Here is a 17,552-nt window from a genome sequence, read left to right as displayed (position 1 = left end):
AAAGTTTATTATATATGGACCCTGCATGTTTTTATATTTGTCATGTAAAACAAAGCAGCATTTTGCTGCTTTGTGTTTACTATACATGTTAATTGTACTGTACTAAACAGTGCAATTAGCATGAGTAGTATATGCTAATTACACTGCTCCTGTAAACAGTGCAAAAAGTTGCACTATTCACTCAAAAAACAGTGCAATTCTCTGTTCACGTGAACAGGTTTTTTTTTAGAGTGTAAATTTTTTTTAATATTTTTTAAAAAATTAGTTTAGATTAAATTACATTCACTCGCACTATGATATTAACAATATTTTTTTTGAAAAATTAGAGTAAAGTGAATTAAATTTATTCGCATTGTAATATCAATTTTATACCTGATAATATTTTATCTAATTTATTACACGTATGAAAACTGTAGTTCTTATCAGATGAATTTTATACATATTAAAATTATAAATTGTTTAATAGAATAATAAAAAAATATTTTATATATAGTATTATTTATTTTATGATGTAATAGGAGTAATTAATTCTACAATATTTAAATTTAAAACGATTAATATTAATATATATTTTTAAATTATTTTATAACCTCAATTTCAAAAGTTCAACCTCAATTTTAACCACAGTTTTAAGAAAGTTCGTAAATATAGTAGTTATTATTATTTAAAATGTTTTTTATTTATAAATATATTAAAATAATATTATTTTATTTTTTAAAAAATATTTTTGATATTGATATATTAAAACAATTTAAAAACAAAAAAAATAAATTTTTAAAAAATATTATTTTAATCACATTTTCTAACATTACCGAAATCAAGTTCCACACGTCTCAGCGTTTTACGCGGTCCTGATCTTAGGATTAAAAAAATTTAGTGACTATTTTATTATGGATGGTCGGTTTATTTTATATATAAACTATAAAGTAATTAGAAAAACACTATTTTGAGATCTTGTGGTCGTATCGGTAACTTGAATTTTGTATAGATTAAATAGATATTACAAGGCTGGTTTGAAACCCGACTTGCCTTTTCATATAGTCGGAGACACTTTCTGATATTGTTCTGCCCTGCGGGGACCACCCCTCTTCCTTTCTAATTAGTGATGAGTGTCTCTGCACACAATAAAAACAAATACTAGGTGGTGTACGCACTATACTGTGGGTTCGTGTTATTAATATTGATGATTTTTAATTTAAATATTATAAATTTAACTATTGTTGTTACATTATGAAATAAATAAATACTTTATATAAAATGTTTTTTATTGTTTCATTAATTATCTGCGATTCCATCACGTACGAAATTCATCCGACAAAAACTACAGTTTCCATAGTTTTTTTATTGTGCAACAAAATCAAGTAAAATATCATAATGAACAAAATTGGGATTATGATCAAATTCTGCAAATACTACGCTACCATACGATCTCCTTCTAGTTCATGTAATGTCATTAAATAATATTAAATACTAATTTTTTTGAATAAAACACAATTAAAAAATAGATTTTTTTATTGTTCACATTTTATGTGCAAAGTGAATTAACCTTTGTTCACTTTACAAAAATAAACAATGCATAGTGAATTTTCCCTTGCACAAACAGAAAGAAGCAGTTTTAGGTTGCTTTCCGTTGCCCTGAGTTTTAAACATAAATTATGCCAGGATCCACAAATAGTAAATCACGTTTATTTAGTTACTAAACATTTATTTTCTGTGGTTTGCTTCAAAAGCAGAAAAAACCACAAAAACAAACACTCTCTAGAACTTCATGTTTTTTTTTTTAATTTTTATAAGCCACGTATGACATATTATTTGTTTTTTTTTAAAAAAAAACACGAACAACATACTATTTATAACCTAAAATGATTTAATTGCTTTAAAAGAGATTTGAATCCATAACCTCAATCTCAGCTTAAGCATAGAGCATGTCATCCTCCCTTTCCTTTCTTGAAAAAAATAAAAATAAAAATATATGAACAATACATCATTTGCTGCCTTAAAAGGTTCAATTTCCTTTATTGGGATTTGAACATGTGTCCTTCTCTCAAGCCCTGCGTGATTCAACCAATAAGCCACGATCCATTTTTCTTTTGAAAAAAATATGGAATGAAAAATCATATGCTATCTAAATGAATTTAATTATCTCAAGCAAGACTATAGCCACGACTAGATATATTAATAAACATATTAGACTCTATGCTTGCTTTTTAGAGGTCACCAGTTCAAGTCTTATAAATTTCATAGCCACTGGAAGCTTACATGGTCGTTAACTTTAAGATTCATGGGATTAGTCGAGATGCATGCAAATTGATCCAAACATTCACATTAATCAAAAAAAAAAAAAGAACATCCAAGCAAGTTCAAGCATGTTATATAAGAAATAGCTTAATCCAACAAAATATTTGTAAAAATTGATTTTAAATTAATTGAACCGAATATTATTTTGAATTTTTTAGATAATTCTGGTTTAGATTTTTTTTTTTAAATTATGTTTGGTTTTATTCTGATTTTAGAATATTATTTTAAAACTAATAAGCCTAACCAATAGAATCATATAAGGACACCGCAAGGAAGTGAGCATCATGGGCCTGGATTTACCAATACCCGAGATCCTCGCCTATTCTATTCCCGGGAGGCGGGAGGGGCTAACAAGCAAGCCCCCTTATCAAAGTCAACAGTATGCCTAAACTCTATCGCTCACCCTGTTTTACAGTAGACTGTAGCAGTGAACTTCCATATCTTCATGGCTCCTTGCTGTTTTAATAATTTATTAAAACATCTTACCTGTTGATATTATATCAATCTAACCTTAGCCACTCATCTAATCAAAGGTGATAAAGAGATGTATCTTGAAGCTAAGTTGCAGTGACAAGTCATAAGAGATGTTTAAGAACAAGCTAACAAACTCAAACTCTGTGATACAAATGGTGTTTGCATCTGCCATCGTGTTTATTTTCATTTGCCCATTTTCTCTCCTGTCATTGTGCCTGCAGCAGTTATATTTCTCCACTACAGATGCAGCATCACCTTGGTACTAATTCATGGTAATGCAAGTTGATTTCCTCAACGAAGCAACTGCTGGTATAATTCACAACTATTCTGGCAATTCTTTTTCCGTATCAAACTCAGCCTTCAATGAAAAAGCACGAGCATCTCTAACCAAAAACAAGATGAAAAAAATCCGCTCCTCCCACTCCTGTGGATGGGTCTGGGAGGTAAAAATCCACACCCCTCAGTTCTACAGGCATTTCTAACCTAAGATGAACAATTCAAGGTTCAACAGACCTCCAAATGAAAAACAAAATCACTGAAAATAAATTCCTTCTGCTCACCCAAAAATCATATTGTATCTGATGCTGAAATACATGGAATTTTTTTAACAGACCAAGCTACAAGAACATGTACAAACAAAGGCAGATAAGCGGAGACTTGAGGAATAATTTCCAACCTTAACGTTTGGAAAATTGTGGGGCCTTGCGAGCTTTCTTGAGACCAACCTTCTTCCTCTCAACTATTCTCGAGTCTCTGGTTAGAAGCCCTTCCCTCTTCAAAGGGATTCTGTGGTCCTGACTCACCTTTAGCAATGCGCGGGCAACACCAAGGGAGATTGCTTGAGCCTGACCAGCGAGGCCACCTCCATGAGCTTTGACAAACACGTCATAGCTGCTCTCATACCCCAAAGTTACCAGTGGGACTTTCACATATTGAAGCCACAATGGATTGCCTTGAAGATATTCCTATACAGTGATAGAAAGCCCCATCACAAAGGATGCATAACACGCAGGGAAAAAAAAAAAAAACGAATGCAAAAGAGTAGCATGATCACAGCAATAGTCAGAACTCAAAGGCCAGATTATGGTATAACAAGTACATGCTGTGCAACAGGGCTGCAATGCAGATATAAATTGCCATCCTCATTTGTGGACATGGAACTTTGGTATCTATTGTATCACTTAGAATTAGGATGAACGCATGAAAAATGAACTTCTGCTCATTGAAAGGTATGTACTCATTCAAAAAATCTACTGCTTTGATTTAACTCACAAGTCCTTGGATTTGCAGTCAGAGAGTGCAGGTTTTTACTACTGTCAACACTTTGTCCATCCAAAAAAAGTATTGCAACTTCCCTAAACCTGCTTCATGGGGACTGGAACTAGATCATCGGCAATGTATCTCAAGAAAGATGAAAACTGTACTGGAACAAGGACCAGTACAGTTGCAATGAGCAATAACTATAACAATCATAATCTTAATTCAGTTTTTATTTCTCTCAAATGTTTGTGTATTGGAGAGTTGACAAGAATCAAACACACTCATTGCTCATAAAACAGCTTGCTGTACCACGTACAAAAATGAATATTTACTGATAAAATCCTGAAAACCCGTTTCAGTGCGGCTGCAATCACTAGAGAAGCATAGAATAAAATGAGAATATAAAGAACAATCCAGCAACCAAAAAGCCACAGTTCCCAGAAAGTTTATTAACTTATACGATGATAAAATTGGGATAAAATCATTAAATGATTAAAACCCATTTTTTAAAACAATCATATAGCAAGAAAATTGAGAGAAAATGTAAAAGAGATGGAGAATTGGCATTGTCATTGACCTTGGCATCACGGTAATTGATGATAACCTTGCCAGTGCCTTCCTGAAGAACAACACGCGCAATAGCGCATTTACGGCGGCCAGTGCCGTGAATAGTTTGAGCGGCGAAACCACCAGGAAGTCTCGATTTCACTAATTTCTTGAGGTCCGTGGTGGTAGTGGAGGTTTCAGGCGAGGAAACGGTGGCGGAAACACGGAGAGTAAGGGGTTGTTTGGAGGGGTGGGAGAGTGGGAAAGAAGGAGAATTGGACCGGGAAAATGAGAGGGTGTTTGGTTTCTGGGAGATTTGAGAGGAAAATGAGAGTGAAGAGAGTGATGTTGTGAGAGAGGCGATTGAGATTGCCATTTTCCCGGTTTCAAACTTCCATTAGCCAAAGGGAAAGGTTTTAGCGATGGCTGCTTGAGAGGGTGAAGATGGACGTTGAGCGAAGGGGATAATGTTTCTTGAATTGACGATAATACCCATTTATTATTTTTTTCTTAACCCTTTTTACTTCTTTTCAATAACAACAATAATTTTTTTTCAAAAAACAAATAACAATAATGATGTTTTGACTTTTGATGATCTAATTTATTTATTTTTTCACAGTCAATGAAACTATATTCAATTTGAGTTTTTATTATTAGGTGTCATTATCCAATTAAACAAACAATTTCTATGATTAATAAAACAAAAATAATTAAATATGATATATTTATTTAATCAAATACTTTTTTTTATCACATTCTCATGTTGAATTTAATTGATTAATTTTTTTATATGATTTTTTATTTTTATAATTGACTTAAATATGTGTGTTTTCTAAAAAGAGATAGGAGAAAAGGCAATAGGTAAAAAAAATATTCCAAGTGATCTAAAGTATTTGAAATTATATCTTGATCTAAATTTTTTTTGATATAATTTGTGTGAAAGATAAAATAAAATTGATTCTCTATAAAAAATAAACTACACGACAAAAGAAATAAAATTATAATTATCCAAAGGTGAAGTCTGTATCTAGTAGAAATTATATCTTGATCTAAGAAATTTTGATATAATTTGTGTGAAAGATAAAATAAAATTGATTCTCTGTAAAAAATAATAATAAAAAAAAACTACACGACAAAAGAAATAAAATTATAATTATCCAAAGGTGAAGTCTGGATCTAGTTGCTGCTAGATTTCACAAGTAAAAGTTTTTCAGAAGAGACATTCCAAATTTGTTTAAATTATTAATTATTAAGAGCCATCCTTTGGCTTCCTTTAAGTGAGTGTTTATGAGTATATTTTAATTAAAAAAATTAAATTAATATATTTTTTATTTTTTAAATAATTTTACTTGATATACCGATATAAAAAAATAAATAAAAATTTGAGACGGATGGCCTTTGCTAGGAGAGTAGATGGAGATCAACCAAAGCAAATGAAAGAATGTTCAATCAAATCCAATCATGCAATTCAATTTCACTATAAAAGAATTAAGGTGGACGAGTTTCCAACATAAAAAGGAGACAACACACGGCTAATTCTATCAAAAGAGACCATGTAAGCTTAAATTTAGAAGTAAAAAGATATGTTCTTTGGACATCGTGATCCTCCAATACCACCATTGATGCACAAGAGGAGAAGCTCATTAAGCTGAAAAGAAAATATTAGCACAAAACAATTTCACCCCGACTGCTAAACATGAAAACACTGCAAGACAGTTAAAGAGCTCGCACAACCAACCATAAAATGGCAGCAAAAACCAGAAGCTAAGTCATGCACTCAAGCACATGATTTCAGATTAATATATAATAACAACTTGCTAATTGTAACAGGCCAGTGTTTTAATCAAAACATAAATGGATGGTGCAGACACAGAAAAGGTTTATTTTCTATTTACATTTAGATGGGAAGTATTTTTCAGTAACAGTGCCTGCCCAACTCCCACAGTTCATAGTTATGGCTCCAGATAAATGACTTCTGCTTGTATTGAGGCTCGCCGAAAGCGCAGCAATTCTTTTACCAACTCCCATCCCCCCTCGATGGAAGCAGGCTTAACAGTCATCTGCTCAAGCACAGGAGAGTTTGAAAGCAGAAACTTAATGCAATCAAGTTCAGATCTGATGCCTGAGATGCCAACTATTTTCACTAGTCGCAGTTGGCCAAATAGGCACTTCCATTGGCCATCTCCCCAGAAACCAGTTTGTGGTTCCACATCAGCTTGTTCCTCTGGGCGACCCTGCATGGATGCTAGATATCAGAAACTTGTAGTTTCCCCATGTAGCGGCATCGGATATAAACTGATCAGACAATTTTTTTTAAAAAAAATCACGATGAAACCAACATAAAATTTCACATAAGCACATAAGAGGTCACTTACCAACATCTCTATTTCTTGCAAATTGGGGCAGCTTTTCAAGATGCACAAGGCAGCAGAATTCTCTTCGAAGTCATTGAAATTTATGCGTATAGAAATGTAGTTCAAATCCATGCATGGTTTTGGCAACCTGCTTGGAACTTTGCTGATAGCCAAATACTGGAGGACAGAAGAGAGACAAAATGATGGAATAACCTGGAAATCTTATAATAAGGTGGCGTTTTTCCACTGACCCTTAAAAAAAAAAAACTAAATTATCAAATCAATTACATTAGATGCTCTTTATAATTTCAAGGGAGACTGATGTACTAAAAATAAGATTGGTGGAGAAATTACCTTAATAAAGTAACTCTGAATCTCAAGCCTTCGAAGATGGGGCAGATTAACAAAAAACCTGAGCAATTTACTAGAACTCCCACGAGACACATGCCGGTCATTTTTGACATTCGCATACAATCCAATGGAAACCAGAGTCAACAGAGAAGTATTCTCGAAACTAACATCATCGAAAATACCTCCAATGTCAAAAAATTGAAGATTGGGAGCATTGATTTTAAGATGAGTAAAACCATCAAAGTTCATCAACGTCAACCTCTCAAGCAGAGCACAGCTAGAAATTAGATTCTCAAACACCTCCTGTGCCAGGGTAACATGCTGAAGGTCAAGGCTCTTCAAATTCCGGAATCCTTTGAAAGCCGAAGGAGGTTTCAGCAAACAATTAAATAATTCCAGATGAGTCAAGTTCTCAAACGAGAACAAACAAGAAGGCAACTTATAACGCTCCCCTTTCCATATCTCAAGTACAAATTCCTTGGTAGAACCTCTAGATAAATGAAGAATCCATCGATCAATATCACTAACACCTAAGAGGTCACGGTGAGATAGTTTGAACTTGTAAATTGGACCATTGTGAAGTAAAAGCACATTATTGATAATATTGACAAGGTTTTTCTTGAATATAGTTTGATCCTGTGAAGTTATCGAGGCGCATTGAGTATCGAACACAAGATGAGGAATTTGAGACCACTGGTACCTCCACTTTCTTGATAAAGCACTAGTTCTCACTGCATCTCTAATCGGCAAAACTGATAAAATTTGGTCTAAAACATGCCCAGGCAAGCTGCTAATTCGGTCCAGCTCTGTGTCCATTTCACATGGGAAGCTGGGTGGTTCTCTTTGCTTCTAATATATTAACAAGAAAGAAACAAATTCAGCAATCAGGTATCGCGACACAGTGAACGTTAACACGAGTTCAACAGTCACAAGAACAGGAGCAACTTACAACAATACTAATGTTAAGCTAGATTTTCTCAAGGACAATTCCAAACTCAACAAAATCTGATTCACCAACGAAAGCAAGACGAGAGCTAAACTGGGTATTTTAGGGTTTAAAATCTTGAAGGCAAAATGATTCAAAATGCAATAAAGAAGAGAATTTGTGTGTTTTGCGGTATGAAATGGAACTGGTTTATGTTGCACAGTAACTGAATGGAGTTATTTTGATGACTTACCTGGAACAGCAGCACTTTCAGTGGAACTGGACAGAGAGAGCAAAGGCGCCACAGCACCGAGCTCTTCGTGGAGTCCTCTAACGTGGAAAATCCTCATACTTCGGTGTCACCAGACAAAGTTAAACTTGGAAAAAAGTGAAAAGGCAGAGGCTATTAACGACATCAAGGTTGTCAATTTCGTTCTGTTCTGCTTGAAATAGTCGAAACATTTCATATCAATTCAAAAAACAGAATAAAACAGAACAAATTTCATCTCATTTTAAATCTCGGTCCGTTCCGGATTTTTCGGCTAAATTCCGCCCAAAACGTTCCGGTTCCATTCCACATGTTCCGTTCCGCTCTTGAAAAGCCATTGAATTAAATTGAACCTTATTCAATTTAATTAATTAAATCACCCAATTATAAAAAGCTCTTTTTTATTACTATTTTCTATAACAATGATATTAATAATAACATTGAAAATTATTATTACTATTTTCATTAACAATGATATTAATTTTTTAAAATTAGATTTATCACTAATATATATGGTTTATATTCATGTTGTTTTTTTTCATGTTTATACTTTGTAGGAATTTGAGCAAAATAAGGGATGTTTTAGATTTCATTAGCCTTAATAACATTGACCTAACTTTATATTTAAAATATTTGTGTTAAAACATTTTACTTTCATAATATTTTGATATTTTGTTTAAGTTGAATTACTTTAAGTTAAAGATCTATTTAATCTTGACTATTTAAAAATATTTTAAATTTTGAAATTATATTTGTTTGGCATTGTGTTTGTATTGCATAATTTATAATTAATTTATCTTGAATTTAAATTATGTTTGTTGAATATATATATATATTCAAAACTGAAACATTTCGTTCCAGTTGAAAAAATAAAATATCTATCAAAACAGAATTGAGAACCTTGAACGACATAGACATTCCCTTCGAAATTCCTATCTCCTACCTAAGAAGTAACTAATAATATTAACCACTAGCTAGAGATACTATTTACATGCCCCGTAAAATTTCTCTTACCCTACCTATTGTTTTTATTAGTTATCAAATTCAGAACTATTTTATAAGTATTTAGGGTGGGTTTGTTTTTAATTTATTTAAATATTAATGATTGAAATAGGTAACTTGATTAATTTAGTGAGGTTGATTCTAATAAATTTTTTTAATCTAAAATAATATTATTTTGAAATAGAATTAAGTTAATTCATTAAAACTTTAAAGAGCTAGTCTAATAATATCTAAATAGGGTTTGTTCTGGATCTTAAGTTTGAATTCCACTAGCATTAAATCTTTTGAGGTCACGAGCTTCAAAACTTAGATTTTATTTGTTTTTGTTTTTATGTTTTAAAAGTATTTTAAAAAAAATTAATTTTTTTATGTTTTTAAATCATTTACTAATATAAAAAATAATATTTTTTAAAAATAATATTTTAATATATTATAAATAAAAAATATTAAAAACAACCTCAACTACATTATCAAACAACCTTAAATCATGAATAAAAACTGATTTTAAATGGTAGAAACTTAGTTTTTTAGGTTCAAGCTAGCTCAAATATTTTAAGTTTAAATAATAATAATAATTCACTAACGTACATGTTGACCCAGTCAACTCACGAGTAATAAATGTACAAAGAAGAAAAATAGAAGAGGTTGTGCCCGTAAACACAAATGGTGTGCTAATAGCAACTCCCGAACAAGAAGCATTCCAATGTCGGGATATGAAAACGGGTCGGGCTGGGTGAAAGCCAGGTGTCCTAAACCGAACTTGTCGACCCAGCGGATAAATACCCAGTGTAGATAAAGCAACAACATCTACATCTAACCATAGGCCATAAGCATTTTTCGTTTTGTGCTCACTACAAAAGTCTGCTCGGTTCATTAATTTTGGGCTTTTAATATTGTAAGCCCATTTCTTACTGAAGATGCCCAGCCAGCTCGTTGGGCTCGAGTAAATAACTAGAATAAACCCATCCAGACCAATCTTCACGGATCACGGTCCTGACTCTTAGAGACTTGCCGAGCACCTTCCATGTCTAAACATTACAAAGAAAACAAGAGAACTTTGAATTGGTTGTTTAATGCATTGTTTGCCTGTTTGATTTCGATTCGGCTAATAAGTTTAAAACAATTTTGAATCTTTGGTCGTTGGGAAGTCAGTCTTTAACCAATTTTTATTCTAATTTTCTTGCCAATAAAGCAGCATACATCACATTAACTGAGTAAATTGATACGAGATATTTATGATCTCGAGCCTTATTCGAATAAGTTTGTAATTTAAATTTAAATGATATTACTCTAATCAAACTTGGTTAATATAATATATGGGTTTTATGACATGATTAGCCTAATTGAACACTAATTCAGACATAAACGAGTTAGCATTAATAAATATTTTTAAAAATAAAATAAAATTTTTTTAATAAAAAAATATATTGATATAGGTTGATTCAGTAACCCATGAATTGAACTCAGGACCTAATGGTTCAAGTCTATTTCCTAACTCGGGATTAAAACCAGAAATGACAATCATCGTACAACCACACAACTATACGCACCCATTAGGACCTTGGTTGTTTGCCAAAAAATAACTTTTTTTAAGTGATTTTCTAGAAAGTATATTATTTTTTGTTACTTGACAATGTCATGAAAATAAATCAAAAAATATTTTTTATGTTTGACTATGTCATAAAAAATAAGATGAAAAATCATTCATTAATGATTTAATTTTTTATGTTTAAGTTTATCAAAAGAATGAAAATCAAGTATGAAAAATGAAAAAGTTAAGGAAGATGTAATTAAAAAGGATTTATTATTTTATAATTTATTTCAAATAAAATAAATAATAATCAAAATAATATATATCAAATTTGAAGGAAAAACAAATTAAAAAGCTACTTTGAAAATTTAGAAAGTCAAGTACAAAAGTTAGGAGAAAAGAAAAAAGAAGAGGGAAGAGAAAAAAGAGGAAAAGAAAAAAGTCATCAACACAAAATTAAAAACTAGTACACCATATTCGTAATCTAAAAAAAAAAGATTGCAAAGATGCATGATTCTAACCACGTTAAGAAATGCCACTTTCAAACATTATATGCGGTTTCACATATATGTTGTCTAAATACAACGATAGCCTAGCATACTAATGAGTCAAATACACACATCAAATCACCTTTTATTTTAAAATTATATTTAATATTTATCAAAATAACAAATTATCTCTTAGTCAGCTCAATTATTACTTAAAAAAGGAAAACGAAAACATGAAAAGTCCATAAACTCCGGTTTAACAATTTTTTATTTTTAAAAATAATTTAGTTATTTCATTTTATTTTTGTTAAACATCAGAAAGTGTTTTCTGGAATTGAGAAAAGTATTTTCTTTGACCCAAAAACATATGATCAACTTATAAGAAAGTCTGAATAGTATTTTCCATAAAACAAACGTCACCTAATATTGTGACAGGTGTCCTGGAAAAAAAAACACAAGATAAACTGAAAACCAAACAGACACGTCTTAATTTCTACTCTCCCAACAATCCCAGCTTACATACAATTAATCCTCGCCTTCTCTCCAAGCACGTTCTTCATTCTTAAGCAACAATTCCAACTTAGCCATATTGTCCTCATTTTTTTCTTCATTCTTGAGCCAATAAGCCACATAATCTGTGGGTTCTTTAGTCAACTACGAACCATCGTTCACTCTCACTCTTGAATTCAAGATATTTAGATAATCCAACTTTGCACCTATAACCCACAAATTAACACCGTCTCCACCTATCTGCTTCGATGGTCGTCAGTAGTAACGGAGGCAACTATGGCTGCTGCCACCACCATCGCAAGCTTGCGAGACACCCAACCATGCGAACAACCATTACATCCACCAAGGCGAACTCAACCTCCACGTGCATTCTTAGACCCTGTTAATTTCTGTTGTGCGATTCGGTGCAGTGCAGTCTGCTTTTTACTCAAGCAATAAATTTAGAAGGATTTGGTTAATTACTTATCGTTCAACATAATTTTTTACAAGCACTCTTTTAAAAATCATTTCATGAAAAAAAGCTATAATTTATATATTTTTAAACGACAATAATAAAAATTATTACAATATTAAACACCCATTTAGGTTGTTTTTATCGAAACCTTATCATAACATTGTTAACAAATTTTTTTTTTTGACTTAAATTAAATAAAAATAGGTTAAGGATTGATCTCCTAATTGATTTTTTTTAAGTTCAATGTAGATGTCATGGGCCAACTTGCACGCACCTCAACTAATTTTACGGACCCTGAAGTTAACAATCATATAAGCCTACAGTGACCATCATATGAGCAACCACAGGGCTCGAACCTGAGATCATAAAAAAAGTAAATCTTTTAGTCCCAAACTCTTACCACTGTACCACTACTTAGATTATTCCTAACTGATTTTTTTATAGACTAAGAGTTCACCTTTTGATTTTAATTTAAATATGGTGATTTGTGCAGGAGAGGTCTTGCATATTAGCTAGATGTGGAAGCCGTGCGTATGACGTGTTTGGCAATCTCCCATCCACACGTTTTCACGTCTAAAGTCGAGCTCAACACGACAAATTATGGAAATTCATATGCTTTTACAACTTCTCTTTGTCGAATTAAAGACAAAATCTTGAACGAGCTCCTTCCCTAGCTAGCAACCACAAAGATGGATCCCTACATGGCAATGAATGGGAAAGCTTTCGAGATTTAATTAAGACATTTTATCAAGTGTGTTTGCTCATTGACATGCACTTGAGAATTAATTAAGTAGTTCCTTTGCTCGAAGATCTTTTAATCTCTCCTGTTCATCAACGTTCACTACATTTGCTAGTAGCTAGCTACATGATTTTAGAGGATGTACGTGGACCACCGGGTAAACAAGATGTGGTCCTTTTTAAGATAGAAGTTGCTTCCAAAGTCAATAATGCCTGGCTAACCTAACACTGTGAGAAATTTGTGATAAAATAAGGGAGACTTTCCGAAGATATGAGATGCTTGACTTCTTATAATTTCTCCAACTTCACCGCCAAAAGGCCGAAATCTCTCCACTTATATATGTAACTAGTTCTCATTTTACGTAAAGTCAAATGAGCTAGCAAATTGTCCCTCTCTCCATCTACCTAGCCCCATCAAAAAATTTCTGCGTTCTGTCCAGGCACTGCATGGACTTTACAACTTAGGAACAGCTAGCTGCCTCTGTAGTCTGGTGGATCAAGAGAAAGAAAGAAATGGGAAATTGGAACACAACTTGTGCTTGTAAGAGGTATGCATCAAGCTCTCTCGGCTTCATTTTTTCTTCCTCGTATAGTACTTAAAGGAGTACTGATCATTCCTCGGTTTGTTCACGCTTATATACATATATATAATCTGTATATATTAGATCTAAGTTGATGAGGAAGCAAATGGATTCCATGAATCATAATACTCATCATGAAGGAATAAGGACTGTAAAGGTGAACAAGGTCTGCGACTTCTCTGGAAACTCAGACCTTTGCATTTGCGCAGTGACCTGGAACATGAATGGAAAGGTAAAATTCCCAACGCCTGAGAAAAAATGACTATGCTGCTCTCTCTCTCTCTCTCTCTCTCTCTCTCTCTCTCACACACACACACACACACACACACACTGTCTGTTAATTTTCGTAATTAATATGCTCGTTGATAATTCTCCATGATCTATTCGTATTGCTTTAGGTGGTTTATGAAGACTTGGTGGAGCTGGTTGGGAGCAACTCCAAGTCTGATCTACTGGTGGTAGGTTTGCAAGAGGTGCCTCGGAAAAACATCGCACGGTTATTGGAAACAGCACTTGTGGATACTCATGTGTAAGCCAACCACCCAGCTTTTCCTTTTTTTCTGCTAAACGCTCCTTAATTTTGTTCTCTTGAGCATCTCTTGCCTGGAGAAGCAGGAAACCGTACACCGTGGATAGAGTGGATCAAGACCACAAAATAGATATGAAGCGTTCTTTAGAATGATAAAGCCATATAAATTTCTATGGCTTCCGATTTTTCTGAATTTTTGTGATAGCTTCTGGCCATGGACATGCTTTTAATTTTCTTTTTTACATGTGTCGTCACCATCTGCATGAACAAACTCAATATAACCACTCAATTTACAGTGGCCCATTACTAGCCCAATACTGTATAGGGATGGGTCCAAAACTATTTGTTTCATGTCATCCATGTCTTGGGTCAGTGGTGTTTGATCAAAGCCTGTCAAATGGGTTGCAAATCCAAAATCCTATCAACGTCCCAACAAATAATTCTAAATGCCTGGCAAGTCTGGTTAGTCAACTAGTGATTTATAGATTTAGTTGTGGTCTGAATTTTAAATTAAATTAAATGGAAGTTCAATTTGTTACTAACAAGTAAATTCAGATTGAAACCCAGTTTGAATTTTTTAATTTTTTAAAATAATATTGTTTAACTTTTTTTTTAAAAAAATCGACTTGTATTAATCGAATCAAATCGAATCTGTTGCTAGACTCTTGTTAGATTGTTAATTTATTGATAATGACATTTATATGGTCATGCTAAAATCTATATATTATATTATATGGTGTAAGGATATACTTATTGTTAGAATAAAATAGAAAAAACTAATAACAATGTTTTATGTATACGAGAAAAGCCACTATAGTAGTTTATTAGATGTTCAAACTATTGGCAGCACTTTACTTTGATGAATCTTTAATTTTTCTCCACCATCATCGTTAATAATTTTCTACGAAACTATTTGCACTGAGAAAAAAACTTTACTTTTAAATGAAGCCTGCTAGGAAAGGCAATCATGCAATCTCTTCAACTTTATGTATTTGGACCTCAGAACTCGGGGATTCCCATCAAAGGTGAGTTTAACTTAGCTTCCAAGGTTGAAATTACCTCTCTCTCTCTCTCTCTCTCTCTCTCTCTATATATATATATATATATATATATATATACACACACACACATATATCCTGTGAATTTTTATCTTAACGCCCTTGGTTCAGAATTGAAGGTGGATAAGCATTCTGTTGGTGGGTGTGGAGGATTAATTAGGAGAAAGAAAGGAGCTGTGGCCATCTGCATGAGCTACAATGGCATCCGAATGGTGTTCATCTCTTGCCATCTTTCTGGTACGAGCTCGATTTCATTCATGAGTTCCTCATCTCAATTTATGTCAATCCCAGTACACGCATGGGCAGAGCCCTCTGCTCAAATTTTTTCCTTGAAAATGCCTACATATATTTCAATTCTCTTTTTACAAATTATAAATTGCACTGCAAGGAAGAATCTAAAACCAAATATGGTTTTAATAAAACCCCGTTTTACCTAAAAAATCTAAGTGATTTTTGAAAATTTTGTGTGATTTTATACACTTTGGTCCTTTAAATTATAATTTTGTATAAAACGATCAATGTTCCCAAACAATGAGAGAGGATAATTCATTTTTTTTGGATTTCTAGGATATATTACAACATGTTTTAAGATTCAAAATATATATATATATATATATATATATATATATATATATTTTCATATCTTTAGGATGATTCCTCAAGTATTTCTAGGTGAAAACAGTGTCAAAATTAGATTGAGGTGGGAAAAAATACTTATCAGAAATAATGAGATTTTTTAATCAATGGTTATAGATTCACTTGTTTAAATCACTGTGATCCAACATTAGACTGCCAAAGCATCCTTGCATTGTTGATTTTTGCGTTCTTCCAATAATTATTACTTCTTTTAATTAGATTTTATTAGGTGATATAGGTAATTAATTGCATTTTTTTCATTTATCATTTCATGATATATATTTAAACTTAAAAATAAAAACACATATGCTATTAAATACTAAAAAATAATATTTAATTAAAAAAAACACACAATTAGTGTTTATTAATTTATTTTAATTTTATCGACTTGAAATTTATGGCTAGTAATTACTTTTGATATATGAACTATATATGCCAATCGATGATCTATATACAATCTGGATTGTTGTAATATATGCAGCTCATGCTCGTAACGTGGAAGAGAGGAATTCACAATGCAGACACATATCACACAACCTTTTCTCCAAGTATAGGAATCCTTACAGCAAGCCTGCTCAAGTCACGGTATGGCTGGGAGATCTTAACTACAGAATACAAGGGATAGAAACACATCCAGTCAGAAATCTTATACAGAAAAACCTTCACAGAGTAAGTTGAATCTTAACGTGACAATACTGTCATCGCATTATCAATCATAATCCGACGAGATCTCAAATTTTGATAATGGCGCAGTTTCTCACCAGCAAAGATCAACTTCTACAAGAAGCTGAAAGAGGACAGGTGTTTGATGGATACTGCGAAGGGACATTGACCTTTAAACCAACATACAAGTACGATGTTGGAAGCAGCAATTACGATACAAGTTACAAGGTCGCCGAATTTTTTCTTTTTAGCTGTTTCTTTGACTCGATCGATGGTTGATGATCAGTGCATAAACTTGGTTCTCTTGCATGTTAACGTCTTCACAGGTGCGAGTCCCATCATGGACAGATCGAATCTTGTTCAAGATTCAAGACATGGAGGAAATCAGGGCAAGTTTGCATTCTTACGAGTCAGTTGATGACATTCACAGTTCGGATCACAAGCCAGTGAAAGCTCACCTCTGCTTGAAAGTTAATGAACAGCCATAACCTGCCAATAGAAATCAATTTCTCTTTTCTTTGTGATATCAGCTTGTGTTTTTTCGTGTCATCCCACGCATGCAGGGCCTTTTCTTTTTTGTTCTAATGATAAGTTAAGTATGTGTAGTAATGGGTTAGTTATTAATTATAGTTAAAAATATATTAAAAAAAAAATTTTAAAATTTTTTTTTAATATTAACACAACAAAACAATTTAAAAACATAAAAAAATTAATTTTAAATTTTTAAAAAATACAGTATGAAATGCGTTCCAAACACACAATGCATTAATCTTTCTTCATTATTTCAGCCCATCCATTTCATAATATAAATGTATAACCTCCAAATTGAAATATCAAACCATAATTGTTAGGCTGTCCTCGAGAATGGAATGAAGTGCTTAGTTGT

At 32.5% G+C, this 17,552-nt stretch overlaps 3 protein-coding genes across 3 annotated transcripts; 1 reads left to right on the top strand and 2 right to left on the bottom strand.

The window, feature by feature from the left end:
* Window positions 1-3,292: 3,292 nt before the first annotated feature.
* LOC133681441 (small ribosomal subunit protein uS9c-like) lies at window positions 3,293-5,053 on the bottom strand. Its single transcript, XM_062104490.1, has 2 exons — window positions 4,610-5,053; window positions 3,293-3,737 (listed from the first exon to the last, which is right to left on the bottom strand). Exons 1-2 carry the CDS (start codon window positions 4,952-4,954, stop codon window positions 3,450-3,452), a joined length of 633 nt encoding a protein of 210 aa, XP_061960474.1. The 5' UTR covers window positions 4,955-5,053; the 3' UTR covers window positions 3,293-3,449.
* Window positions 5,054-6,323: 1,270 nt separating this feature from the next.
* LOC133683032 (F-box/FBD/LRR-repeat protein At1g13570-like) lies at window positions 6,324-10,504 on the bottom strand. Its single transcript, XM_062106547.1, has 5 exons — window positions 10,498-10,504; window positions 8,462-8,553; window positions 7,287-8,132; window positions 6,954-7,109; window positions 6,324-6,812 (listed from the first exon to the last, which is right to left on the bottom strand). The coding sequence occupies exons 1-5, from the start codon at window positions 10,502-10,504 to the stop codon at window positions 6,531-6,533; spliced, it is 1,383 nt and encodes a 460-aa protein (XP_061962531.1). The 3' UTR covers window positions 6,324-6,530.
* Window positions 10,505-13,431: 2,927 nt separating this feature from the next.
* Window positions 13,432-17,327, top strand: LOC133681897 (type IV inositol polyphosphate 5-phosphatase 11). The gene is made up of 8 exons (XM_062105084.1): window positions 13,432-13,747; window positions 13,865-14,012; window positions 14,179-14,309; window positions 15,258-15,334; window positions 15,479-15,604; window positions 16,485-16,672; window positions 16,757-16,894; window positions 16,993-17,327. The coding sequence occupies exons 1-8, from the start codon at window positions 13,713-13,715 to the stop codon at window positions 17,152-17,154; spliced, it is 1,005 nt and encodes a 334-aa protein (XP_061961068.1). The 5' UTR covers window positions 13,432-13,712; the 3' UTR covers window positions 17,155-17,327.
* Window positions 17,328-17,552: the final 225 nt, after the last annotated feature.

The sequence above is a fragment of the Populus nigra genome, chromosome 2, assembly GCF_951802175.1.
Source record: "Populus nigra chromosome 2, ddPopNigr1.1, whole genome shotgun sequence".
Classification (NCBI taxonomy): Eukaryota; Viridiplantae; Streptophyta; class Magnoliopsida; order Malpighiales; family Salicaceae; genus Populus; species Populus nigra.
The sequence above is the reverse complement of the archived record's forward strand: the minus strand, read 5'-3'. Positions and strand labels throughout refer to the sequence as shown.